Source organism: Aspergillus welwitschiae (assembly GCF_003344945.1).
Source record: "Aspergillus welwitschiae strain CBS 139.54b unplaced genomic scaffold BDQ94scaffold_3, whole genome shotgun sequence".
In the NCBI taxonomy this organism is placed as follows: Eukaryota; Fungi; Ascomycota; class Eurotiomycetes; order Eurotiales; family Aspergillaceae; genus Aspergillus; species Aspergillus welwitschiae.
The window spans coordinates 1,253,821-1,277,203 of NW_020798697.1; the positions used below are offsets into that span (position 1 = coordinate 1,253,821).

General features: G+C 51.7%; 12 protein-coding genes across 12 annotated transcripts; 7 read left to right on the plus strand and 5 right to left on the minus strand.

Annotated features, from left to right (window-relative positions):
- Positions 1 to 79: 79 nt before the first annotated feature.
- Positions 80 to 2,047, minus strand: BDQ94DRAFT_74989 (SNG1 family protein). Its single transcript, XM_026776450.1, has 3 exons — positions 1,817 to 2,047; positions 683 to 1,759; positions 80 to 633 (listed from the first exon to the last, which is right to left on the minus strand). Exons 1-3 carry the CDS (start codon positions 1,944 to 1,946, stop codon positions 482 to 484), a joined length of 1,359 nt encoding a protein of 452 aa, XP_026631275.1. The 5' UTR covers positions 1,947 to 2,047; the 3' UTR covers positions 80 to 481.
- Positions 2,048 to 2,439: 392 nt separating this feature from the next.
- Positions 2,440 to 4,285, minus strand: BDQ94DRAFT_166448 (glycosyl hydrolase family 79 C-terminal domain-containing protein; the record flags this gene model as incomplete). The annotated part of the gene is made up of 8 exons (XM_026770552.1): positions 2,440 to 2,885; positions 2,945 to 2,978; positions 3,042 to 3,133; positions 3,182 to 3,550; positions 3,603 to 3,710; positions 3,791 to 3,930; positions 3,986 to 4,105; positions 4,155 to 4,285. The coding sequence occupies 8 exons, from the start codon at positions 4,283 to 4,285 to the stop codon at positions 2,440 to 2,442; spliced, it is 1,440 nt and encodes a 479-aa protein (XP_026631276.1).
- Positions 4,286 to 4,862: 577 nt separating this feature from the next.
- Positions 4,863 to 6,253, plus strand: BDQ94DRAFT_166449 (BNR repeat-containing protein; the record flags this gene model as incomplete). Its single annotated transcript, XM_026770553.1, has 2 exons — positions 4,863 to 5,359; positions 5,410 to 6,253. 2 exons carry the CDS (start codon positions 4,863 to 4,865, stop codon positions 6,251 to 6,253), a joined length of 1,341 nt encoding a protein of 446 aa, XP_026631277.1.
- Positions 6,254 to 6,696: 443 nt separating this feature from the next.
- BDQ94DRAFT_181563 (general substrate transporter) lies at positions 6,697 to 9,030 on the plus strand (the record flags this gene model as incomplete). Its single annotated transcript, XM_026773911.1, has 8 exons — positions 6,697 to 6,910; positions 6,956 to 7,012; positions 7,068 to 7,389; positions 7,439 to 7,513; positions 7,561 to 7,781; positions 7,840 to 8,190; positions 8,295 to 8,485; positions 8,612 to 9,030. 8 exons carry the CDS (start codon positions 6,697 to 6,699, stop codon positions 8,756 to 8,758), a joined length of 1,578 nt encoding a protein of 525 aa, XP_026631278.1. The 3' UTR covers positions 8,759 to 9,030.
- erg6 (sterol 24-C-methyltransferase) lies at positions 8,837 to 10,723 on the minus strand. Its single transcript, XM_026764780.1, has 3 exons — positions 10,300 to 10,723; positions 10,198 to 10,232; positions 8,837 to 10,131 (listed from the first exon to the last, which is right to left on the minus strand). The coding sequence occupies exons 1-3, from the start codon at positions 10,501 to 10,503 to the stop codon at positions 9,237 to 9,239; spliced, it is 1,134 nt and encodes a 377-aa protein (XP_026631279.1). The 5' UTR covers positions 10,504 to 10,723; the 3' UTR covers positions 8,837 to 9,236.
- A 583-nt stretch (positions 10,724 to 11,306) lies between these two features.
- On the plus strand, positions 11,307 to 12,748 carry slt11 (Pre-mRNA-splicing factor ECM2). The gene is made up of 2 exons (XM_026764781.1): positions 11,307 to 11,524; positions 11,578 to 12,748. Exons 1-2 carry the CDS (start codon positions 11,384 to 11,386, stop codon positions 12,592 to 12,594), a joined length of 1,158 nt encoding a protein of 385 aa, XP_026631280.1. The 5' UTR covers positions 11,307 to 11,383; the 3' UTR covers positions 12,595 to 12,748.
- Positions 12,749 to 13,716, minus strand: BDQ94DRAFT_135942 (LYR motif-containing protein). The gene is made up of 4 exons (XM_026764782.1): positions 13,426 to 13,716; positions 13,252 to 13,348; positions 13,016 to 13,192; positions 12,749 to 12,950 (listed from the first exon to the last, which is right to left on the minus strand). Exons 2-4 carry the CDS (start codon positions 13,325 to 13,327, stop codon positions 12,856 to 12,858), a joined length of 348 nt encoding a protein of 115 aa, XP_026631281.1. The 5' UTR covers positions 13,328 to 13,348; positions 13,426 to 13,716; the 3' UTR covers positions 12,749 to 12,855.
- A 15-nt stretch (positions 13,717 to 13,731) lies between these two features.
- On the plus strand, positions 13,732 to 15,371 carry BDQ94DRAFT_135944 (putative ribosome associated DnaJ chaperone Zuotin). The gene is made up of 3 exons (XM_026764783.1): positions 13,732 to 13,936; positions 13,994 to 14,134; positions 14,185 to 15,371. The coding sequence occupies exons 1-3, from the start codon at positions 13,784 to 13,786 to the stop codon at positions 15,232 to 15,234; spliced, it is 1,344 nt and encodes a 447-aa protein (XP_026631282.1). The 5' UTR covers positions 13,732 to 13,783; the 3' UTR covers positions 15,235 to 15,371.
- A 752-nt stretch (positions 15,372 to 16,123) lies between these two features.
- On the plus strand, positions 16,124 to 17,600 carry BDQ94DRAFT_181570 (putative acid phosphatase; the record flags this gene model as incomplete). Its single annotated transcript, XM_026773912.1, has 3 exons — positions 16,124 to 16,315; positions 16,382 to 17,404; positions 17,462 to 17,600. 3 exons carry the CDS (start codon positions 16,124 to 16,126, stop codon positions 17,495 to 17,497), a joined length of 1,251 nt encoding a protein of 416 aa, XP_026631283.1. The 3' UTR covers positions 17,498 to 17,600.
- A 223-nt stretch (positions 17,601 to 17,823) lies between these two features.
- BDQ94DRAFT_181572 (MFS general substrate transporter) lies at positions 17,824 to 19,242 on the plus strand (the record flags this gene model as incomplete). The annotated part of the gene is made up of 1 exon (XM_026773913.1): positions 17,824 to 19,242. One exon carries the CDS (start codon positions 17,824 to 17,826, stop codon positions 19,240 to 19,242), a length of 1,419 nt encoding a protein of 472 aa, XP_026631284.1.
- Positions 19,243 to 19,690: 448 nt separating this feature from the next.
- On the plus strand, positions 19,691 to 22,439 carry BDQ94DRAFT_181573 (S8/S53 family peptidase; the record flags this gene model as incomplete). Its single annotated transcript, XM_026773914.1, has 3 exons — positions 19,691 to 19,912; positions 19,970 to 21,790; positions 21,840 to 22,439. 3 exons carry the CDS (start codon positions 19,691 to 19,693, stop codon positions 22,437 to 22,439), a joined length of 2,643 nt encoding a protein of 880 aa, XP_026631285.1.
- Positions 22,440 to 22,464: 25 nt separating this feature from the next.
- Positions 22,465 to 23,358, minus strand: BDQ94DRAFT_166458 (uncharacterized protein; the record flags this gene model as incomplete). Its single annotated transcript, XM_026770554.1, has 1 exon — positions 22,465 to 23,358. One exon carries the CDS (start codon positions 23,356 to 23,358, stop codon positions 22,465 to 22,467), a length of 894 nt encoding a protein of 297 aa, XP_026631286.1.
- Between the last annotated feature and the right edge of the window lie 25 nt (positions 23,359 to 23,383).

A 23,383-nucleotide genomic window follows, 5' to 3' on the forward strand; every position in this document is an offset into this window, starting at 1 on the left:
TTGACAGGTCCAATGAAGTTAATATTCCTTTCTTTTCTTTTCTTTTCTTTTTTTTTTTACTTTCCTTTTTGTTTTCTTTTTTTGTTTTTCGTTTTTTGTTTTTTTTTTCTTATGAATTTTAGTTCTAGCAGGCATTGACAACGAGAACTAAAAACCTAATTTACTGTCGGGCTGATTAGAGTGGTGTCAGTGAAGTAGTCTGTAATAACTGGTATTCCGATCATGCCATGGTACTATTAATATGACAATGTATGTAAAGCTAGAATCTGATACATCAAGGCTCTATAACTGTCTAGAATAGATAAATAGAAATATATACCTGAAACGAACCTCCTTAGGCGCATTGCCTATCTCCATTATTAACCCAAATCACATTAAGAAAGAAATGAAATGCCGAGCTTTAGAACCCAGTTTTATGCTCGCCGAAAGAATATCAAAACAGTCTATTGCTTTTGATCTCTAAAACCAGGACATGAGCCTTTCACGCCCAGCCCCGCTTGATCTTCCAATTCATAAACGCTGCAGCGAGCGGGAATAGACAGATCGAGAAACCGATCCAGGCGAAAAGGACACCGAAGTCAAGTCCGATCCGAGAATGCGTATCGAAGAGAATAGTGCGAATTGCCTCGACAACTACCAAATATTAGTTTGTTTAACTGCGAGAGATGAGGGAGCAACTTACTCCTGTGAAGAGGCCAGGCGTAACCCCATCTGAAGAAGCCTGGAGCCAGATCCAAAGCATAAAAACCGGTGGCCACGTTGGTGATGACCCAGAAGATGAGGAAGAGCGCACTCCAAGGAAGACCGATAATCATCGCCATGTTCTCACATGGGAAACCCAGTGCACACATGCCCACCCAGTTCAACATCCAGTAGACAACGAAGGAGCCGTGGCCGTAGCCGTTGGGGTTGTAGGCTACCTGCGTGTCGGGTGCGGAGGGGTTGCTGAACGGGATCTGGAAGGCCAGGGACACAAAGGAGTAGAAGAGTGATAGGAAGAAGTATGTGCCAATGTTAGACAGGATGCGCCATAGGAGCCACTGTGGGATTTTCAGCGGAGGGTGGTTGCCCTTGATGAACTGAATGTGTATGGGCATCATGAACGGGGTGTTGAAGAAGGCAAGGATGATCAGATAGATGAGACCGATGCTCACGGCCGGAGTTATGACGGCTGGCGCAAAGGGTCGAAGGTCAACGGAGGTAAATCCAATTCCTGGGTTGATGGCCTGTGGTACTTGACTGATGTTGTACCCTTGCTGAGCGACGTACTGTATCCAGCGTGGTCCAAAGGACGACCGGACGGTCATGTCGAGATCGTATAAAAAGGGATTGATGTAGTCGTAATAGGTGGTCGGATCGCGTGCACTGATCGTGACGAACTCGGCCGCACCGTAGGGGTCGTAGGACGAGTTTCCGTTGGTGACAGCGTTGCGAAGAAGAGCAGTGGCATTGGCATTGATGATCACAGCTGCATAAGCATGCTCGTCATACACGGACTGGCGCACAGCCCAGGGGTCATTGTTGAAGTCCGCAGGAGACTTGATCGTGTATCCTAGATGCTCGGTGCTCGTATCAAGTATATGGTCCACAACCTCTGTCACGATCGGGCCCACAATTGGAGTCTCATTTCGGTAGGGCTCCAGCTGGCCATCGAAGTCGACAACCCAAACCGTCAAAGCAGAAAATCGAGACTCTGCGTGGAATTGTACGGCCCAGAATAGTGATAGGATGCAAAGGATGAAGACACAAAGTATTAAGACTATAGCATACAAATTAGCAAAAGAACACAATAATCATTGATGGGTCTGGCACTAACCTGTCCGGCCCCACTGGAAGAACACGCTGCGACGAACAGCTTTCAGAGCGGGATCGAAGAACGAGACGGCCGCAGGAGGGACTTCAGCCTTGTCGCCAGCCTCGGCCATTTGTACCTTATCGGAGCTCATACTCTGGTCCAAATATAGGGACGTAGGCCCGATGGGTGGGGAGAAATAGGATAAAGGTAGTGTAGGAAAGAGAGAAGACCACGGCAGACAAGAAGATCATGCCATCCGCGGTGAGACAGGCCCGGAGGAGCGATGGTCAGATTTAAAAAGGAGTCAGTCCATGATTAGCCTTGTTGGTAACCCCATCGCAACAATTTTCCACTGGCGGCTCACTCATCGCTGTATGGCGTGTCGGCAACGGGCAACCCGGGATATTTTCCGAATGAGGTAAATGATCCAACTCCGAGTGCCAGAGTTCGCTTTTATCGGAGCGCGAGAGCGAACTTTTTCGCTCTCGGCTGGACCGAGCCAAGCGAATTAACGGCTATAATCTTAAGGGAATTTAGCTGGACCCAGGGATTGCCCCCTGGCTGGACCAGCGTGGTTTGTCCCGTGCATTCCAATCTTATCTGATACGACCAGGTCTATCGTTGCTTTTGCGCTTCGTTTTAGGTTACACATAAATAAGCAACGCCTCGGATGCCTGGACAGTAAATGTTGCCCGCCCTGCTGTTACTGTGGTCGCCTCCATATCTTTGGTGCCCTGCAATTCGCATGTCGCGTTCGCAAAGGTCTGCCCTCCAACGGTGATCGTCCCCTCTCCGACGATCGTTGTCGCGGCGTCTCCCGTCAATCGCAACGCGGATACCGAAGTGGTTGCCGAAGGAATGCCGCTCAATGTCACGCTCACGTTGCTTCTCGTCCCCGACGTGTAATACTCCGAGTTGTACAGCAACACACGGATGGGCTGGTTACTGCTATCGTAGAAGGCGTATGCTGCGAACCTGCTATCCCCGGTGTCTAGCTGGGCAATTTTGGAGGCCCCAGAGAGGGCAAGGGCGGCAGTATAGGCGCCGTAGAATGGCGCATTCACCGACTCGTCCCACCAACAATACGGGCCTTGCACCTAATATTAGCTTGCGGCCAACCATACATAAGCAACAACATGAAATACGTACAGTTGCCAATTGTTCCTTGGTGGAAGAATAATTGCTGTCCAAGTCAGATTCCAAAGGACTTATTCTAGATCTGGGGATGGTATGGCGGTAGGCTTACTTTAACTCCTAGAATGGTGGCCTGCATGACATAGTCCAGGATCCAGAGCCCGGCGCCGAATGTAGGGCTGATACCACCACCTCCACCGGTCGCTGGCTTCCATTAGCATATGGTCAGACACGCGCCGAGCGAAAACATACCCGAGTTGGTTTCTCCCATGACAAAGTCTTTATCGAGCTCCTGTGCAGCCACTATCTGGCTCTGAAACTCTGCCACTCCCTCCACTATCTCGGTGTGGCTCATCAACTCGTCTAGGTCCGCGGTAGACGCGGATTGTGGATAGTAATGGTGGCAGAAAGAACGCACGTATTGGGTGCTGTCGGTTTCTTCCTCTTTCTCGGCTAGATTGCTGACGTTAAATGTACCCACGCCGAAGAAGACCCCGGCTTGGGCGAAAGACGTCTCGTCCAAAGCACTCCCTACCGACGCTTGCCATGAGACCTGCGAGGCTGCATCAGCTGCAGCTGTCCATGACTGACCATCCGCGATTGGATCACTTGAGGTGAAGACTGACAAGGATTAGCGCTGCTTTCCCGAAGTAAGTGCATACGGCGAACGTACAGTTTGGTTCGTTTCCAAGCTCAATGGCATAGAGATTGGCAATATTTGATTTGGCGATCTTCGCTGCGGCGATTGTATTGTCGATATTATCCAGCCGTCTGTTGAGCCCTAAACATATTTCAGCATTGCGGTTTGTGAGATTAATAAGGGCACCTGCGAATAATTTCTGGGCAATATCAAGGACCTACCAATTGTCACCGCCCCTTCATAGGCTGCTGCTATTTCCATGAAAGAGTCACCAAACGTGAGTGACTCTGGTGCATCATCCGGCGAGTCAACGCTGTAAGAGACCGCCGACGATAAAGAGGCATTGTATGTCGCACGATCCCTTGAGAATAATTAGGACGGTTGGTCGAAGTAAAAGGAAAACGTGGATAGCTCACTGCGTTGTGCCTCCAATTCGAATGGGCGAGTAGGATCCTGACGCATCCTGCAGTTGTCCCAAACAAGAATTTGTCAATGGTAGTTGCTGGAAGTATTCCGGGAAGGCGAAAAACTCGAATCTTGTCATAGTCAGAAATCAGTTCTCTTGAAGTAGAACAGGTGACTTACGAAACTCCCACAGGAGCAGCGTCTAGCTGACCACTGGAATTTGCTGGAGCTGACGATGGGATTTCAAACCCGAGGCCATTGACTCCGCTTCCAGTAATCAGAAAACGAGTCGAAGCAATGAGAGCATCCATCCTGATGCCAGACATAACTAGGGTTCCAATTGAATTGTACATAACGCGACCCTGTCTATGCTTGTAGCACGGAGTACTTGCTCAACAGCCTCCAGAGACTCCTATTTCAATTGCCGAAGTCAATCGAACTGGATTGCTCGAACTCATACATCCCCCGGGCGTGCCATCGGTTATTATGGAGCCAGCTCGGATAAATTGATGTGAGGGGGCGATCAAACATCGTCAGAGTTTATTGAAGACGATCGGTGAATGGCTGGCCATCGATGGACGCCGGCGGAGATCCCTGTCATTGCGGGGGCGGGGCAGTGACGAATGGACCAGAAGTTCTTCCACCAAACATCAGCTGCACTGGAGGCCAGTCGATAGCCATATTCCTTCGGTTATAGGGCGAGAAAAGAAATAGGGAGGAGATGTTGGGAGGGGAGATGCTCGGCCGCAGCCTTCTCTCGATCCCGTGTCAAGCCAGTTCACGTGCCTCGTGGAATCGCGTAGTTCTCTACTTAGTTGGGAGTCTATCATTCACCAAAAGTCTGCATAGCCAAATTACTCTGGCGCGCCTGATATTGCTGAACTAGTCATGGCTATTCCATCAATTACTGCTCTTAGGGACGACCCCAATACTGAGCATCGCCTAAACGCCTGTGCATATCAACAGTCAGCAATCACAACTTCTGGTAGCATCCAGTATGTGGCTTTCTATACTCCACGGGAAGAGTCGGTCTCTAGAAGAGTCACAATTGCGCGCCATGATCTTCAAGACACTTCCTCCAACTGGCAATACTTGACTTTCGAAGATTACGACCAGACGACCGATGACGGACATAATACGATATCCATAGGGATCTGTGCCGGTGATGGAACAATTCATGTGTCGTTCGACCACCACTGTGATGCGCTGAAATATCGCATCTCGCGACCGGGTCTGGCAAATGACACGAGCAAGTCGAGTTGGGCGGCAAGCAACTTCAGCCCAATCCTAGACCATCTACCAGGCTGCGACGGTTTGTTGGACATTACATATCCAAGATTTATACCCGCAGCGAGAGAAATGTACTTTGAGTGTCGCATTGGAAAGTATGTAGGGTGCAAACTCCGGAGAAGCAGAATCTGACGATCATCCGTAGAGCAGGTGCCGGCTCCGATGTCCTATATCGTTACAGTCCCGACACCGCGCAATTTGTCCATCTGGGAACCTATCTGGTTGGAAGACAGTGTAATCCATATCCCAATGGAATATCCTATCATTTACCAACGAACAGCTTACACGTTACTTGGACTAACCGACATTTCATCGAGTATGAAGGAGCAAAGGACGGTGCTTCCACGGCCCACAAAGCGCAAGCTGGACCTAATGGCCCCGAGAATAACGAAGGTTTATATTATGCGTACAGTCGAGACAATGGTGCTACATGGAACGGACCAAGTCAGGAGTCAGTGACTGTTCAGCCAGCACGTCCAGGGACCGGACTCGAGTCCCAAGATAGTCAACTACTCGTCAGGAATATCCCTCGGAACAGTGGTATTATGAATCAGGAGGCACAGTACGTTGACTCTCAGGGAGGAGTGCATGTACTGAATCGAGAAAATACCACCGGAAAGGAGACGTGGATGCATTACTACCGCTCTTCGTCGGACAATCAGTGGGCCTTTTTTGCGCTACCTGAAATCTATCCTACGCCTACAGGCCCTCGGGGCAAACTTGTCCATAGCGAGAAGCTCAATTCTGTCTTCTTCATTCTTCCGTCGAATACGGGGAATGAACTGCTGATTGCGCGGAGGAGTATGACTGATATAGATGGAGAGTTTCGTGTAGTATGGAGAGATCATGGATACAGTGGAGAACCACTGATCGACGAAGAGGCCTTCACGAAGTTTGAGCTTCTGTCTGTTCTCATATTGAGGGATGATGAAGACGGTAAAAGAAAGGTTACCGTGCTACAGTTCGACATCAATGAACTGGCACAATGAGGAGCATGTGATAATGAATAGGCCTACTTGGGAGCACTAAGAACAGTAGATAGTAGCAGCAATACTAGTGGGCGCCTGCAACCCGAAAGTCAATTACATGTCAGCTCTTGCTTGTGGCGACGCAGTCACTCGCACTAGGAATACATTTTCCACCAACAGGAGAGCTAGGCAATCGCCACAAGCTGTCTGAGCTGCTCACAAGGTGTGTTTTCCAGCCGCCTCGGATTGCTTTAGGCCGAACTTTCTATGCAACCTGGGGGAGGGATCTGCACGATCAGCCCCGCAGTTCCCCCAGGTTTTGGCCCCGGATAATAGCCTGGGCATGCTTATCTTGCTTAGGCAACACATGCCTCGAGATCCTTCGCTACAGACTCCGTATATATCTCCTTGATGGGAGTTGGCGGCAGTACTAGGGGGTACTATCGAATCAACCCGACTTCATCATGGCAATTGGTGCGCGGAAGCCCGTCGACCGTAGAGCGCTTGAGGACACCACGGTGGTGAGCAACAAACAAGGGCCATGGTGGAAGGACACTGGTCTACGAAAGCTGAACTTGATGCTGTTCTTCCTCATGTTCAGCGAGTTCACTCAAGGATACGATGCTTCTTTGATCAATAACGTGCAAGAGCTGAATGTTTGGCAGGAGGGCATGTCAAGTATTGACTTTGCAGCTAGTCCGGTTGACTGACCATGCGATACAGATTTTAATCACCCTCATGGCAGCCTACTAGGAGCCATGAGTGCGATGTACTGGATAGGTCAGACAGTAGACTGACCCCAGCGACCTCTAACTTAGTCTAACTACAAGTTCAGGAAATATCGTCGGCGTCGTCTTTATCTCCTTCATCTCCGACAGGCTCGGACGAAGATACTGCCTCTTCTTTGGTGCGATCCTGTGCCTTGCCGGTACTGGCATGGCTACTGGCGCCTCCAGTGCTGGTCTGTTCATCGCAGCTCGCTTGCTTCTAGGCATGGGGGGTGTAGTAGTGGCTGCGATCGGGCCAGTGTGGATGGGTGAGTTAGCCTACCCAGCCCATCGAGCGACAGCAACGTCCATGTCGAACACTACATACAGCGCTGGTTCAATTATCGCAGCGTGGATTACATTTGGATCATTCCGACTTGCAAGTGCATGGTATGTCCAACTGCCCGAGACCATACTTCCTCATGCTTATCAAAGCTAGGGCATGGCGTATCCCCACCGTCTTCCAAGCACTCCCTTCAATAATCCAGGTGATCGGAGCTTTCATTCTTCCAGAGTAAGTCAGACTAAGCAGTGATCTCAACCAATCACTAACAACCACAGATCCCCCCGCTGGCTCATCAGCCGCGGCCGCGAACAAGCTGCCCTCGCCATCCTAGCCAAATACCACGGCAACGGCGACGCTCAAGACATCGTAGTGCAACAGGAATATCAAGAAATGAAAGAAACCATTGAGCTCGAGATCGCGGCCAAGAAGACCTCCTGGAAAGAACTGATCAACTCCCGCGGGAACAGATGGCGTTCATTCATCCTCATATGGTGTGGTGAGTTCATCTACCCCCAAACCAATCACCACCACCATCTAACACCAAAAAAAACCAGGAATCTGCAAACAATGGTCCGGCAACGGCCTAATAAGCTACTACCTCAGCAGCATGCTCAAATCCGCTGGGATAACCCGCGAAGTCGACACGACTCTAATCACAGCAACAAGCCAAATGTTCAGTTTCGCCTGCGCGCTGGCCTTCGCCTTCCTCCCAGGCCGAGTTGGCCGTAGGCCCCTCCTACTCTGGTCCATGGGTCTCATCTGGCTTGTCTTTGCACTCATAACAGCCTGTACGGGCGTATTTGTCGAAACGGGTAGTCAGTCTGCATCGTATGCCACTGTCGCCTTTATCTATATATACAATGGAGTACATAATCTTGGTTGGACGGGCGCGATGATGCTATACGGTTAGTATCTATCCCAATGCCTTTTTGGTTCCCTTCTTGGACATAAAGCCTCATACAAGATGGAACCGAATACCGGTTAACTGCAATGGCTGACTGAAACGCAGTCGTCGAAATCCTCCCCTACTCTATCCGCGCCAAAGGCATTGCCCTTTTCTGGCTCGTCACTGGCGCCACGGGGGCATTCAACACATATGTAAATCCGCTGGGTATCGATGCGTTCGCGTGGAAGTACTATTTCTTCTATGTGGGGTGGATTATCGTTGAGTTTGTGGTGGTGTATTTCTTCTTTATTGAGGTTAGTGTTCATTCTGTCCTTCTCACGTCCTTTATATCTATATACATACATACATACATACATATATATATACACATGGTTTGGCTGAGAATCATGATGGTGGCTAACATTTTGATATATGTACAGACTAAAGGACCGAGTCTGGAGCAGATTGCGCTGCTGTTCGATGGCAAGGATGCGGTGGTTAGTCATGCTAATCCGGTGGCGGAGGAGTTCTTGGATGAGAAGGAGAAAGAGGGAGCGGAGGCGAAGGAGATTGAAGTGGCTCGGTAGAATATTGATTAGGCCATTGGATGTAGTGCTCAAGAAAGATGTGACTGGTTTATATTTACGGTGTTGATAGGAGAAGTGTGTGAAATGGGTAATTTTGAGACTCGTTATTCCTGATACTCGCTATTAAATCTATTCTGAACAACAAATGACAAGCAACAGAATGGAATCATCACCATCGGCACATAATACTCAGCAGTGAGATCGTACACTGCCCATTCCCGTATGGGCAGGACATGAGATGGGAAAAGTAACAGAGGGAGAAAAGAGCAAATGCACTAACGAAAACAAAGCATCCCGCGGCGGTATGCAATATAATGACACACAAGAAAGGAAATGAAACATAGGGAAATATAAAGGAAAAGAAAACCCGGATATTAAAGAACATAGACCGCCGTGCTGTCTATGCAATAGGATGCTGTCCCAGAATGATTTGTACAGGCGTTATCGCATAATGCAAGCTTTTTTTTGGTGAAACCGCTTACTCGGGCTTGCGGCCAACCATGAGGTACATGGGAGTGAACAGCTTCTTCTCACCACCGGCAACAAGGCAGTCACCAGCCAGGGCCAAGCTGTCGGCAGTCTTCTGAGAGCCCTTAGGGAAAAGACCGACCTTCTCCATGGCGCCGACGAAGCGGTGGGCAATGCCACGGCCCCACCAGGTCATGCGGGCGATTGTGAAGAAGTCCCAGGGGGAGGTCAAGTGCTTGAAGGAACCGGCCAAGGGGTAGTACCAGGGGATGGTGTCGGGGCGGTCGGCCAAATCCTCGTTGTGGAGGAGCTCGAAACCGGCCCCCTTCATGGCGTCAAGGCCTTCGGAGACCTTGACCATGTTGGAGATACCGTCACCCTGCTCGATACCAAGACGGATCTTGCGGTGCTCGGCGTTGTTGTTGTCGTATTCTTCAGTCATCAACCATTCGTAGACACCGAAAACACCACCGGGCTTCAAGACACGGAAGATTTCCTTGTAGACACCCTCGAGCTCGGGAGCGTGGCAGGTAGCCTCAATTGCGTAAACAGCGTCGAAGGTGTTGTCCTCGAACTTCATCTGCATGAAGTCTCCCTTCTCGAAGGTCAGCTTGTGGGCCAGACCCTCACGCTCAGCGTAGCGCGTAGCACGCTGGATCTGGTAGTCGTTGTTGTTCAGACCGACAACATTGGCGTCGGTGAACTTGACAATTTCACGGGCAGGACCTCCGACACCGCAGCCAACATCGAGAACCTTCATTCCGGACTTGATGCCGATCTGATGAGCGAGGTAGTGTTCGTGGCGAGCGATGGCCTGCTGGAAGCCTTCGCCAGGGGAGAAACGGCAGAAGTGGAAGGAGGTACCCCATCCATACTCGTAGAAGTCCGTCGCAAGGTTGTAGTAGCTATGGAGAATTCGGGTCAGTATTGAAGGCCAAAGTCATGAATTGGGTCCTAATGGCAGCACGTACTGTCTGGTCAAGGTGGCATACTCGGCGCGACGGGCCTAGAACGTCAAAATATTAGTACAAGGCTGAGATTTAATATCGAAAAGGAGAGAGTCGCAAACGTACCGCACGGATCTCTTCAGTCTCTTCCTCGGCGCTCTTGTTGTCCCAGTGCTTGAAGTACTCGTCGACAGCAGCCTTCTGAGCGGCAGCATCCTTGTTGCGCATGGCAGCGAAACCACCCTGAGCTTCAGCGGACTTTCCATGGAGAACGCGGTTGAACTCCGCATCACGCGCATGGTTCTCCTGTTCGAGAGCTGCGGGAGCCATTGTTGACAGCAAATGGAAATTAAAGTGGGATAAAAAGGGGTGGATCGGTCAAGAAGCACAGGTGTCCGGAGTAAGTGGTTCGGAGACGGCGACTTGGAGAGGCGATTGAGGCAGTTTTATAACCACAAACACGATCCTGAGAAATGAAGAAAGGCCAGACAGGCAGACAGAAGTGAAGGAAGAGGAAAACGAAAGGATACGAAGAAGCAAGCGAGGCCAACGCAGCAGTTAATGCGATCGTCCGAAAGAAAGGGGAGGCGGAATTACGACTGACTTTGACATTTCCCCAGCCAATCACCGCTGTGCCGCTGGCCAGCCAACCAGACGGCGGGGGGCTAGGCCCGAACAGGCATCCTGGGGTTCTGGCCGGGAAAAAGTTGTTTCCGAGCGTGACGGTGGACCCGCGCTAAACCGCTCTAGGCAGTTGACCAGGGCGTTCCTGGCTGTATCGGGGAGCTGCGTATCGCGTATCGCGTATCCAGTGCGTATTCCACCAGGCATCACTGGATCCGCAGGTCGCACAGAGGGAGGCTATGCCATCATGTTTGATATCGCAGGATCAGGGCCTGGACCGCAAGGATTCATTTCGGACCCTGTATGTTTGAGGGTCACACACCTCAATGAGATAACTATCCTCCTTGCGCAAATGCCTGAATGACCACTCGGGTCGTTTCATCTCATGCATGCGATGCAAGAGCCTGCAGTAATATCACGTGACTAGACCTGCTTATGTCATTATAGCCACACCTCAGCCACAAATGCGCCACTGCGACTATCGATAATCCAGTTCTTGCTACCGACAACGCTCAACTTCGCCGCACCATCTCCGCAGGGCTTCGCGTTTCTGTGTGGAAGCGCAGCTGATCCATATAACGACAACATGCCTCCTCCACAGATCAAGCAGGACCTGAACCGGTCCGGATGGGAGACCACTGACTTCCCCTCCGTGTGCGAGAACTGCCTGCCCGATAATCCTTACGTTCAGATGCTCAAGGAAGACCATGGCGCAGAATGCAAGATTGTAGGCAACCCTATCCTCTATCACACAAACATATGACACTAACAGATACCCAGTGCACGCGTCCTTTCACCATCTTCCGCTGGAAAGCCGACCGCACCGCGCGCCAGAAGCGTACTGCCATCTGCTTGACCTGCGCGCGGTTGAAGAACTGCTGTCAATGCTGTATGCTGGATCTGTCCTTCGGGCTGCCGATCGTCGTTCGTGATGCTGCTTTGAAGATGGTCGCCCCAGGTCCCGAAAGCACCATCAACCGCGAATACTACGCACAAGGTCATGAGAAGGAGATCGAAGAGGGGCGTGGCGCGGTGGAGGAATACGAGAAGACGGACGAGAAAGCTCGGGAGCTGCTTCGGAGACTCGCCAACAGTGAACCCTACTACAGGAAGCCCCGCCAGATAGAGGCCGCACCCCAAGACGAGGAGGGCGCGAGTGCAGGGCCCAGCGACGCACCGGTTGTACACAGCCGTTACGGGAATGGTCCGGGGCCCATTCGGACGAGCGAAAGCAGGAGGGGAACGCCACTTCCGGGCAGAGGACGAGGAGGTATGCGTGGTGGTCGCGGTGGCCGGCCATTCCCTAGCGCCGCTCAGGTCCCCCCATCGGCAGAAGATATCCTACCGCCCGCAGACCCGAATATCACATCGCTCTTTGTTACTGGTGTCGAGGACGATCTTCCAGAACACACGCTGCGGACTTTCTTCACACAGTTTGGACAGTTGCGGTCGCTCATTTGCTCCCACCGTGCTCACTCTGCATTCGTCAACTTCGCCACTCGGGAAGGTGCTGAGGCGGCTGCCAAGCAGTGCCAGGGTCGGGCTGTCATCCAGGGCTGCCCTCTGCGCGTTCGCTGGGGTAAGCCCAAGCCGTTGGATAATATGGATCGGGAGGAACGCTTGAAGAATGCGCGGGAAGGTCGGCAGGCGGCAGGCCCGCGGGGAGCCGATTCTGGAAAGAAGGCCATCACAGCTGCCGGAGAGGAGATTGGCAAAGAGCAAAAACAACGGAGTTATGCTGTCGCCCCACCCCCGGGCGCTGGAGAGGTCCAGTACTCCAGTTTGTCTGGTGATTGATCTGCATTTCGACTTGCATTTTGGCTTGTTTTCTACGGGGTCCGGGAACAAGGAGGTCTTATGTATGTTCGCGAGCGGGCGTTGTTGTGTATATTTTCTACATTGTGATTAAACCATAAAATACCCCCAAAGAGACGCCGGAAGGAGAGAGAAAAGTTTGGGTATACTATAATACAATCTGCAAATGCCATAGTCTGCAGTCATCCTTTCACCCACGCATAGGCTTCCAGACGGTCAGATTCCACACCGGGAAACCTCCCTCTATGACGAGCATGCCTTATCCACCTTGACAGTCTTTCCCTTGACTCTGATGGTGTCGTTATCACCGCGCTCGATGTCGTCATGAATGCGGAGTTCTAACGAGAACCTCAGTCAGCGTCATATACTCGGCCATAATATATATCTTCTGCTAGCTACTCACCCCACTTGGCATTCTCATCGCCTTGTTCCCGTACACCCTGGACAATGTTGTGTCTGAGAATGTTCGCCACTTCGAGCGCATGGTTGATCTGCATCGGAGTATCAATGCCTTCGCGGCGGTGACTGTCGAAATTGCGGCGAGCCTCTTGACGCGCAGCGATCATAACACGGACATCATCTGAATGTAGAGAATGGTTAGCCTTAAACAGACTTATGGCTCTTGAGGCGGCGACTGACCCTGGAAGGCAACACGGGTAGCGCGGAGGAGTTGGCGGTAAGCACTGCGTGCGGAAAGGGCGGTTTGGGAGGCCATTATGTAGTTGAATGGTGGGATCTATCAAAGAATTGGACCTGTTATTTTCACTTTGAGAAGTTGTCTTCTTGTAAACTGCGTCTTTTGGGGTGGCGTACTGCGATAGTAGCGGGTGATCTGGTGATGAAGAAAATGGTCGTCAGGCGAATACAGCTCGTCACTCTCTATAAGAAGAAGCCTTGTTATCAAAAATACAACCGAAACAACAAAATTATATAAGAAGAAGATCTAATCAACATGCGAAAAGGTTGAAATCTGGCCGTCGTTCCCTGCGGCAGTCCATGACTTTCGATGACCTCCGAAATATCCAAGGTTTGATTGGCCCACCGGGCGGCGGCAAGTCGGGGCAGAAAAAAATGGAAAAGCACTTTGTCTTTTTGCTCAAACACTCCGTTGGGCGCTTCTCACTCTTCCCATTCTCCCCTCAAATCACCCCGCGTGGCTCTGTTCTTGACCATGGCTACCGTTCAGACCATCAACGTTACTCTTCCCTCCCTGCCTTCTGGCTGGAGTGCCGATAAGGACTTCAAGGCCGTTGGCACCGTCTCCGCTGCCACCCAGAGGAACCTTGAGCCCGTTGGCCCTCACTTCCTGGCCCACGCTCGCAGAGTATGTGTCCAGCCACAGGTCTAGTGCGATAATGGCTCATTGCTAACAACCCTCCAGAAGCGTCACCACCGTACCTTCTCCGAGGATGAGAGAATCCAGGCTCAGCAGAACGTGAAGAGCACTGAGGATGAGGAGGATGATGACATCTCTGAGGATGAGGATCCTATGATGCTCTCCAGAGATGCCAAGGACTGGAAGGTATGCATTACCAGGGTCACTGATACTAGCATGATTCTTACACATTACAGAGCCAAGATCACTACCAGGTTCTCGGTCTGTCCAAGTACCGCTGGCGTGCCACCCCCGAGCAGATCAAGCGCGCCCACCGCAAGAAGGTCCTCCGCCACCACCCCGACAAGAAGGCCGCCATGGGTGACCGCGACGAGAACGACAGCTTCTTCAAGTGTATCCAGAAGGCTACTGAGGTTCTCCTGGACCCCACTAAGCGTCGTCAGTTCGACTCCGTAGACGAGGCCGCCGATGTCGAGCCCCCCACCAAGAAGGAGGCTGCCAAGGGCAACTTCTTCAAGCTCTGGCGCCCTGTCTTCGAGTCCGAGGCCCGTTTCTCCAAGATCCAGCCTGTGCCTCAGCTGGGTGACGAGAACAGCACCCAGGAGGAGGTCGAGACCTTCTACAACTTCTGGTACGACTTCGACAGCTGGCGTACCTTTGAGTACCTGGACGAGGATGTGCCGGATGACAACGAGAACCGTGACCAGAAGCGTCACATGGAGAAGAAGAACGCCAACGCCCGCCGCAAGCGCAAGACCGAGGACACTACCCGTCTCCGCCACCTTGTGGACGACTGCGCCGCTGGTGACGAGCGTATCAAGAAGTTCCGTAAGGCTGCCCGTGCCGACAAGGACCGCAAGCGTCTCGAGAAGGAGGCTGAGATCAAGCGTCTGGCCGAGGAGAAGGAGAAGGCCCGCCTGGAGGAGGAGCAGCGCAAGAAGGACGCCGAGGAGGCTGCCAAGGCCGAGCGTGAGCAGAACAAGAAGGCCAAGGAGGCTGCTAAGAACGCCGCCAAGAAGAACAAGCGTGTCCTCAAGGGCTCTGTCAAGGACGTCAACTACTTTGGCGAGGGTGGCGAGCCCTCCGCTGCTCAGGTTGACTCCGTGCTGGGCGACGTTGACCTCGTCATCAGCAAGATCGATGCTGAGGAGCTTGCTGGTCTGGCTGGACGCCTTAGCGCCGCTGGTAAGGACGCTGCTGCCGTCAAGAACGTGTACGCCGACGAGGTCAAGAGACTGGTTGGTGCTGGCAAGCTGAAGGAGGGTGAGGCCAAGTTCTTTGCTTAAGCGGAGACTGGATGGGGGATAGAATGTATGATGCCGATGGATTTACATGCTACGCAAGTATGACCAGACAGGTCAACAAGGTATATAGATCGATAGAGTTGACTACAGCAAAATAATGAGAGCAACGACTAATGGAGTTCAACCTGTTATTCAGAACCACCAGTAGTATTTCACTTTCCGTATTGTACCCAGTAGCCCGGCAAGTTCCTAGCGCGCCCGTCAGTTGTGTACGACAGCCACGCACTGCAGACTCATCGTGATGGATTCTCCACATAAGATGACCTACTGCAGTCCCATCGCAAGCGAGCCTTTTGGACTGAAAGACGATGTGCCAAACCATCCGCTGGCGGAAGGCATTGCAGGCACGTGCCAGGGACGAGGAGTCCCGTGCTCCCCACTGGCTGAGTGGTCGAACCATTGGCCAATAAAAAGTCACATTATGCTGTCTAAGCTTCCCGCCTTGCCAAACTAGGCCTTAGCGGGCATTTCCCTGTCGGCCAGTCAGCGACAATCGCCTTGCAACGTGCAGAGCATCTCACCAGACGGTGTCATCTGCAAACCTGCTATGCACGAAAGCCAGCCGATAACGTTCCACTATGGCGACGCAGATTCTGTGGGGTCTTGTATGCCGGCATCATCGGTTAGGCAACCCTGTCCAATCGTAATTGATTGATTAAATTGCTCCGGGCTAGAATAGTTGCGGCACGGATAACCACGCGCGTGATGGACCGGTATAGAGTTCGCAGCAGCCGTCAGGAAAAATATAAAAATGTCCTCAGCAGCCCGATATCATTCTGAACTTTCTTTTGCCTGGTGTGCCTCTCTTTCGATATTACCGCCAGATCCCTCTTTTTCCTATCAGCCTTCGTCTGCTGATTTCTAGGGCATCATGTTCACCAAGCAGTCCCTCGTGACCCTCCTCGGGGGCCTTTCTCTGGCCCTGGCCCAGACCACCACGGAGGAGTACCCCTCCTTGGCTGAGATTCGTGCTGCACAGGCTACTGTGCAGCCTTACTCTCCGGTCTCAAATGTCAAGGGAACCTCGTTCAACCGCTTCGTGAACATCTGGTTGGAGAACACCGTATGTCTCGAGCTGCATGTTGTATATGTAGTGATTGAGCCACAGCTGACATGCCATTCTTGATAGGATTATGATACTGCTGCTGCCAACGAACATCTGGCAGACCTGGCCAAGAAGGGTCTCCTTCTGAGCAACTTCTGGGCCGTCACTCACCCTTCGGAGCCGAACTACTGTGCATCCGCTGCTGGTGACACTTTCGGCATGGACAATGATGACTTCCATCAGATTCCGTCCAACGTGTCTACCATTGCCGATTTGTTTGATACCAAGAACATCGCCTGGGGTGAATACCAGGAAGGTCTCCCCTACCCTGGATACCAGGGCTACCGCTACCCCGAGAGCGGTGCCAACGACTATGTCCGCAAGCACAACCCTCTGATTCTCTTTGACTCGGTCACCGAGGATGCTCTCCGTCTGCGCCAGATCAAGAACTTCAGCAGCTTCTACGATGATCTGGAGAACCACCGTCTTCCTCAGTACATGTTCATCACCCCGAACATGACCAATGATGGCCACGACACCAACATCACCGTTTCCGGTGCCTGGACCTGGAGCTTCCTGACCGAACTTCTCGAAAACGATTACTTCACCAAGGATACTCTTATTATGCTCACCTTTGATGAGACTGGCACCTATGAGATTGGTAACAACATCTATACTTTCCTTCTCGGCGGTGCCGTCCCGGATGATCTCCTGGGCACTAAAGATGACACCTTCTACACCCACTATTCCGTCATCGCTTCCCTGTCCGCCAACTGGGGCCTTCCCTCCCTGGGTCGCTGGGATTGCGGTGCGAACCTGTTCAGCTGGCTGGCCAAGAAGACCGGCTATGTCAACTACGATGTTGACACGAGCAACCTTTACATGAACGAGACTCACTGGGGTCCTCTGTCCGACGATGACTACAGCGAGTACTACGCTGGCTGGCCTGTTCCCACAACTGATGCTAGCTGCTCCGCAGGCAATGGAATCCTCTCTACTGTCAAGAAGACCTACGAGGGCCTGACTGCTACCTTCAACTACACCACCCCCTTCCCCTACGACTCCCGCAGCGGAAACAATGTCGGTGTGAAGTACAGCCGTACCCTGGTAAGACACTCCACTCCCCTTGCCTCTTATCTATCGAAAACTCTAACCGTTCAGCAGAAGAATGGCAAGGTTGAGTCCGGTATTTCCGAGTAGATTACGCGTCGACATAGTTGGACGGGAGGATATTGAATGGAATGTGGACCCCTGAATCTGATATGTAATATACTAATGCAATAAATCAATTGATCTACTGGCCTTGTCTATCATGCTTTGAAGCCCAACATCAAGCTACAGTCTGCCCCGGATCGGGTTTTCACACATCTCCAAGTTTCTGCCTTGGTCTGCAGGCGGACGTGTCACGGCGGGGTGAGCGTGACTCAGGCATATAAACCCTCACTACTATCATCATGACTTCCACAACCAAACCAACCGAAAAATAAGACAAAAGTACACTTCAACTCATCAAAGAAAAGTTGAAAATGAACCCCAGCACCGAGCATCTCACCGTAAGAGATGACTTCGAACTACAGCCGCCCGGCCAGGCTGATATCAACGAGAGCCTTGAGAATGCCACCAACATCAGTACAGTGGAAGACATACCACCCAACGGCGGATACGGCTGGGTGTGCACATTCTGCGTGTTCATGATCAACGTAAACACCTGGGGCATCAACAGCGCCTGGGGTGTAATCCTCGACTACTACCTTTCCAACTCAACCTTCCCCGGCGCCAGCCACCTAGACTATGCGATCATCGGCGGCCTCTCAGTCTCCCTTTGCCTCTTGATCGGGCCCATCGTCACCAAATCCAACGAAATACTGGGCACAACCATCACCCTCCTCACCGGTACAGCCCTCATCTTCACCGGTCTCTTCGCTGCCTCCTACTCCACCCAAGTCTGGCACCTCGTGCTCACCCAAGGCATTGCCTTCGGCTTCGGCATGGGCTTCATCTATCTAACCGCCACGTCCATCCTCCCCAAATGGTTCTCCACCAAACGCAGCTTCTCTAGCGGTATCGCCGCCTCCGGCGCTGGCCTCGGCGGCCTCGCATATAACCTAGCCGCTGGCCGCGCCATTCAGACCATGGGCGTGCAAACCACCTACCGCATCCTCGCTTTCTGCGCCCTGGGCTCCCACCTCGTCTCCTCTCTCCTCCTCAAAGACCGGCCTCGCTCGCGCGCCCAACCACGTCAACGAACCTTCAACCACCGCGACCTCGGCCACTTCGAGGTCCTCCTCGTCATCGTCTGGGGCATCTCCACTGACCTGGGCTACATCACCCTCCTCTACTCCCTCCCCAACTATGCCTCCTCCATTGGCCTCTCCCCGCAGCAGGGGTCCGTCGCCGGCGCTATACTCAACCTCGGTCTTGTCCTTGGCCGTCCAGTCGTCGGCTACATCAGTGACACTTACGGCCGCATCACCATCTCCATGGCCATGACGGCGTCATGTGCCATTCTATGCCTTGCTATCTGGATCCCTGCTCATTCATATGCGCTTCTTCTCCTCTTTGCTGTGCTCTGCGGTATGGTCTGTGGCACTTTCTGGGGTACTGTTGCGCCTGTACTTACTGATGTGGTGGGGTTGAATCGTCTCCCTTCGACATTTGGAATGGTGTGTTTGATGCTGGTGGCGCCAAATTTGGTGGCGGAGGCGATTGCGCTGAGTATGGCGGGGGGTGGGGCCGGGTATTTGAGTGCGCAGGTGTATGTCGCTTGCATGTTTGTGTTGGGGGCAGTGTGTTTGTGGATTCTGAGGTCGTGGAAGTTTTATGAGTTGGAGGTGAAGGGGGTGAGGGAGGGAGGGGAGGTGAGGAATGGTGCTGGGATGGCTGGGGTGCAGGGGTTTATGAGGTGGATGAGGCCGGGGAAGTTGTTTCTGAGGGGGAGGGTATAGATTTAGTTTAGTAGATGGTGCTGATGGGTACTTGATGTTGTTGAGTGATAGATTATGAGAGGCATGAGATGCCCTAGATTTACCAAGTTCCGCTGGTCGAATTTTGCAAAAAAGTAGGTAATCATTGATTAAGGCCCTCGAGGTGGATGTATATCTAAAAAATCACCCAAAATCCTAAGCCTCGTGGGCTTCTACTTATCAGAAACCCGATCTCGAGGCTTATTATGAGAATGGACTGCCCGAGCGAGCAACCGGAGAGCCCTTCGCAATTTGTCGAGGGCTTGGGCATTTAGAAAAAAAAAAAGGCTTACGAGGTGGGCATATCTGCAGCGATCGCGCTGAATAGGCGCGCGCTATCATCAGCTGAGTCTGCCCCGCATCACTCACCCGCCTCATTTGTGCTCACACATTACCATGGTCACCTATGCTGAGCCGTAACGTAAACGAAATGGCGAGTGAGGACCCGATAGACTTTGCCTATACTGCTATAGCCCAGGTCGCCAACATCGCGTCTTTACTGGGCGTTGAGTCCAAGCGACCATTATGTGGGCGTCTCGGGGCTGAGCTCTTCCTCGTCGCCAATTACATCGACACGGCTGGCTTGGACCAGGAGAGGCGACTGCGGCTGCGAATTTCCAAGCTATTGCGAGATGTGGAGGCTATGTGCAATGTAAGTGTAGCAGAAAAGTATATCGCACATTTATGGAGCCTGATGAGCTTAGTATAGTGGCCGAAGGATATACCAAGAAATGGCTACCCTCTCCTTGAAGCGATAGGAAAGTCACTTCCTGGTGTAACATCTTATGAGAAGGCTCGGAAAAGTATTCGACGAGGACTTGATCAGCTTACGGCGTGTCCTCGTGACGCCGAAGTGGCCATTTCTCATGTTCAAAAATTCATTGAGCGCAATCGCAAGTCATCTAGGCGCGAGGAGAGTGGGGATCTCAGTTCTAGAAAAAGAATCGCTCGCCCAGAGCGGTCCGATCTTGCCAACGAGCTCGCTCATCGAGTCCTACGGGAGCAAATGTGCTGTACTTGCCAGAGCAATGGAGTGCGTAGGCAAATGGAGAGAGGGCACCTAGTGTGTCTCCTGCTACAGCCACCTTCCCAATCAGTGGCCAGTAACAACCTGGCGCAATTCGATATGCTATTCTCATCAAAGCCTTTCTGGGACCAGTCACAGCTCACTCACTGGCAAGATATTGAGCTGCTTGTGCCAAACGACCATACCCCTAGCAAAAAGTGCGTCCGATTTCTGGATGAAGATGATGGAAATGATGATCAGCATGCCCGCAAAACAACTGCAAAACGAAGACACCGAACCGACAAAGGCCAATTCTGCCGTTTGCTCGATCTAGCAACAGGCTGGCGCCTTTGCCTCTCTATTGAAGACCAGGAGCTTTATCATTGCTTTGGACCTCACAAGCAGGTAGTCGATCATACCCCGGGGATATCTTTGGCCAAAATACTCAGCACCTACTATCTAACAGCACGAATGAAGCTTGTACTAGCTTACATAATAGCTTACTCAGTCTGGCAGTACTATGACACAGACTGGATGCGAACAAGATGGACAAGCGAGACTATCCAATTTATGAGGGAAAGTAATAGTTCGGGAGATGGGGGCCGGGGAAAGCTTTTTACCTGGAAACCATATGTATCAGTGCATTTCAACGATGAAGATCCGCTGTGCTACGAACAATATAGGATTGCTGGGATGGTCCATGTCTACCCAAGGATCAGAGCGCTTGGTATTATGCTGGTAGAGATAGGTCTTGGGTTTCCACTCCCCAAGCGTGAGGAGCAGGGGAGGCCCTTGGCTGCCGAAGTGAATACCGAACTGCTCACAGCCATCAATTACGCAAGAGATGAAGAGCATTGGAAGAATTTTGACTATCCCGACTATAAGAGTTCAATATGCCACTGTTTGGAGCCCGGCACATTCGACCAGGCACCTTGTGTTGAGAGTTTATCTGCCTCTGAACAGAAACAAAACCTCAAGCAGCGGAGAAACATCTTATACGAGAAAGTTGTATTTCCGCTTGAAAACCTCCTACAAGGCACGAAATGGATCGACAATTATGAAAAGATAGGCCCGCTCCATGTACTTTCTCAAGACGCCGCGATTAAAGAAGCCACTGTACCGGTGAATTCCGACAAAGGCAAAGCGCCAGAGCGCAGGAGAAAGCGCACTGAAAGTGAGAAAAATGCTAGCAATTGGCTATTAGATGTAAAGGAGTTTAACAGGGAGCTAGCTCAAGTTGCACCAGCAGCGGGATTACACGGGTTATCCCGGCGCATACGCATAGCGATTTTGGACACTGGATACGACGATAACGCTCCCTTCTTCTTCTCACCTGATGTTATGGAACGTCTTAAAGGCTGGAAAGACTGGGCTGACGGTTCCATTCAGCCCGAAGATTGTCATGGACACGGCACTCATTTGGTGTCTCTCGTTCTGAAGTGCGCCCCCGATGCTGATATCTATGTAGCACGCATTGCCAGAAGGCCCCAACAACTCTTAAGTGCTAGCGAGAAAGTTGCAGAAGTTAGTGATCCAATGAAGTTTTTGACTGTCACTTAGCTGACTTGCTTAGGCGATTTCTTGGGCAAGTGAACAATGGGAAGCCGACCTCATCTCCATGTCGTTCGGCTTTGCAGATGAGCAGCCGTGTATCAGTGACGCAATTCGCGAAGCCCTATACAAACGCAAGGATTCCATTCTTTTCTTTGCAGCGGCGTCAAATTACGGGGCCAATGACCGAGAAATGTTCCCTGCCAGACACGAGTCTGTCATGTCTATTCGTGCGACGAATTCAAACGGCCTGTTTGCAGACTTTAACCCCCCTAAGCACGAAGATGAACCGGTGGTTTTTGGCACTCTTGGCATAGACGTTCCCTCTGCGTGGCCCAATTCCGATGGCGAAGAGTATAGGTCTGGAACATCAGTTGCTACGGCCATAGCGGCCGGCATAGCAGGGTCTCTTCTGGGATACATCAGTTCTCACCCTCCCGAGAAGCCATTCTACGATGCCAAAAGCCTAGCCCGGACACGCCGGGGAATGACTGCAATATTCAGGGCCATATCTTCTAAAACGCTCCAGCCAGACTATTTGTACCTGACGGTACGGGGCATGATAGGCATTCCTGAGGATGTCCGGTGGGCAAAAATTGGCGGCAAGTTATCGGGGCTTTAATTATGTGAGCTGAATACTCTATCAGTCAGAGATCACTCCCGGTTATCGAATAAATACAGCTGATTCGACTATCCCCGTCTCCAACCTCTGTCACAGTCATACCCCCTTGGTCATGATCACTGGATAAAGTGCTCGCATCAGCTGAGCTTATAATGATCTCTTCCACAGCATCGTCATCATCATCTGTCTCGTCATCATCATCTTTGCTCAAGTAGGCGGCCTTGTGCCTCAGCTCATCATATTTAACTCTATCGCCTTTCCAACCCTTGACCTCTATTTTCAGAAGCTGATATGCAAACACTATGTCCTCCCCCGCCCGCCAAGTATCCGATTCTTCTGTGCTGGTAGATTTGGCGAGATTAGCTCCAGCGCCAACCTGAATCCCCGGCGATGGAATATTGCCACCAACATCAATCTCCCCATTATGGCGCTTGGTGTTTTCCATACTGGCGGTAAATCCTTTCGCTATCATGAGACCCGTAACCATGTAAACAGGCGTCCTAAACCCAGGAATCCTGCCTGATTTGGTGACAGCTTGAACCCGAGGGGCTTTTAGACGTGCTTGGATTTCTTCAAGCGGAGGGTCGGCGACAAAATATTCTGTCTGGAGTTGGTCCATTGTATAATTTGACCGCACATCCCTACCCCGTCCGCCCGAAAGCTCTCCAGATACCGTCTGCAGAAACTCCGTCCATAAGCTCATCGACACATCGCGGCTGTCTCGTCGTTCAATACTTCGATCGTAATCTGTAAATCTTTCTATCCGTGGGTAAACTTTTTCTAGTGTTGTCGCATCGACAGTTGTCAGGGCTCGATGTGGTCGTAGCGGGTGCGATATTATGTTCCCTAATCCGATAGGGCCTGTTCCTGGCTTGAAATGGAAGTTGGGAGAGAGAATATACGTGGGTTGCTGTGCCATTTCTATGAAAAGCTATATGGAAAAG

Bases quoted from the DNA above. Each gene is read 5' to 3' on its own strand.
- BDQ94DRAFT_74989 (XM_026776450.1), bottom strand. From the start codon at position 1,946: ATGAGCTCCGATAAGGTACAAATGGCCGAGGCTGGCGACAAGGCTGAA. The intron at 1,760-1,816 runs GTTAGTGCCAGA...TGTATGCTATAG, and splicing joins CTTCCAGTGGGGCCGGACAG to TCTTAATACTTTGTGTCTTC. The intron at 634-682 runs GTAAGTTGCTCC...AATATTTGGTAG, and splicing joins CGCCTGGCCTCTTCACAGGA to TTGTCGAGGCAATTCGCACT.
- erg6 (XM_026764780.1), bottom strand. From the start codon at position 10,503: ATGGCTCCCGCAGCTCTCGAACAGGAGAACCATGCGCGTGATGCGGAG. The intron at 10,233-10,299 runs GTACGTTTGCGA...TTGACGTTCTAG, and splicing joins AGACTGAAGAGATCCGTGCG to GCCCGTCGCGCCGAGTATGC. The intron at 10,132-10,197 runs GTACGTGCTGCC...AATTCTCCATAG, and splicing joins TATGCCACCTTGACCAGACA to CTACTACAACCTTGCGACGG.
- slt11 (XM_026764781.1), top strand. From the start codon at position 11,384: ATGCCTCCTCCACAGATCAAGCAGGACCTGAACCGGTCCGGATGGGAG. The intron at 11,525-11,577 runs GTAGGCAACCCT...ACAGATACCCAG, and splicing joins ATGGCGCAGAATGCAAGATT to TGCACGCGTCCTTTCACCAT.
- BDQ94DRAFT_135942 (XM_026764782.1), bottom strand. From the start codon at position 13,327: ATGGCCTCCCAAACCGCCCTTTCCGCACGCAGTGCTTACCGCCAACTC. The intron at 13,193-13,251 runs GTCAGTCGCCGC...CTCTACATTCAG, and splicing joins TACCCGTGTTGCCTTCCAGG to ATGATGTCCGTGTTATGATC. The intron at 12,951-13,015 runs GTGAGTAGCTAG...GGTTCTCGTTAG, and splicing joins CGATGAGAATGCCAAGTGGG to AACTCCGCATTCATGACGAC.
- BDQ94DRAFT_135944 (XM_026764783.1), top strand. From the start codon at position 13,784: ATGGCTACCGTTCAGACCATCAACGTTACTCTTCCCTCCCTGCCTTCT. The intron at 13,937-13,993 runs GTATGTGTCCAG...ACAACCCTCCAG, and splicing joins TCCTGGCCCACGCTCGCAGA to AAGCGTCACCACCGTACCTT. The intron at 14,135-14,184 runs GTATGCATTACC...TACACATTACAG, and splicing joins GAGATGCCAAGGACTGGAAG to AGCCAAGATCACTACCAGGT.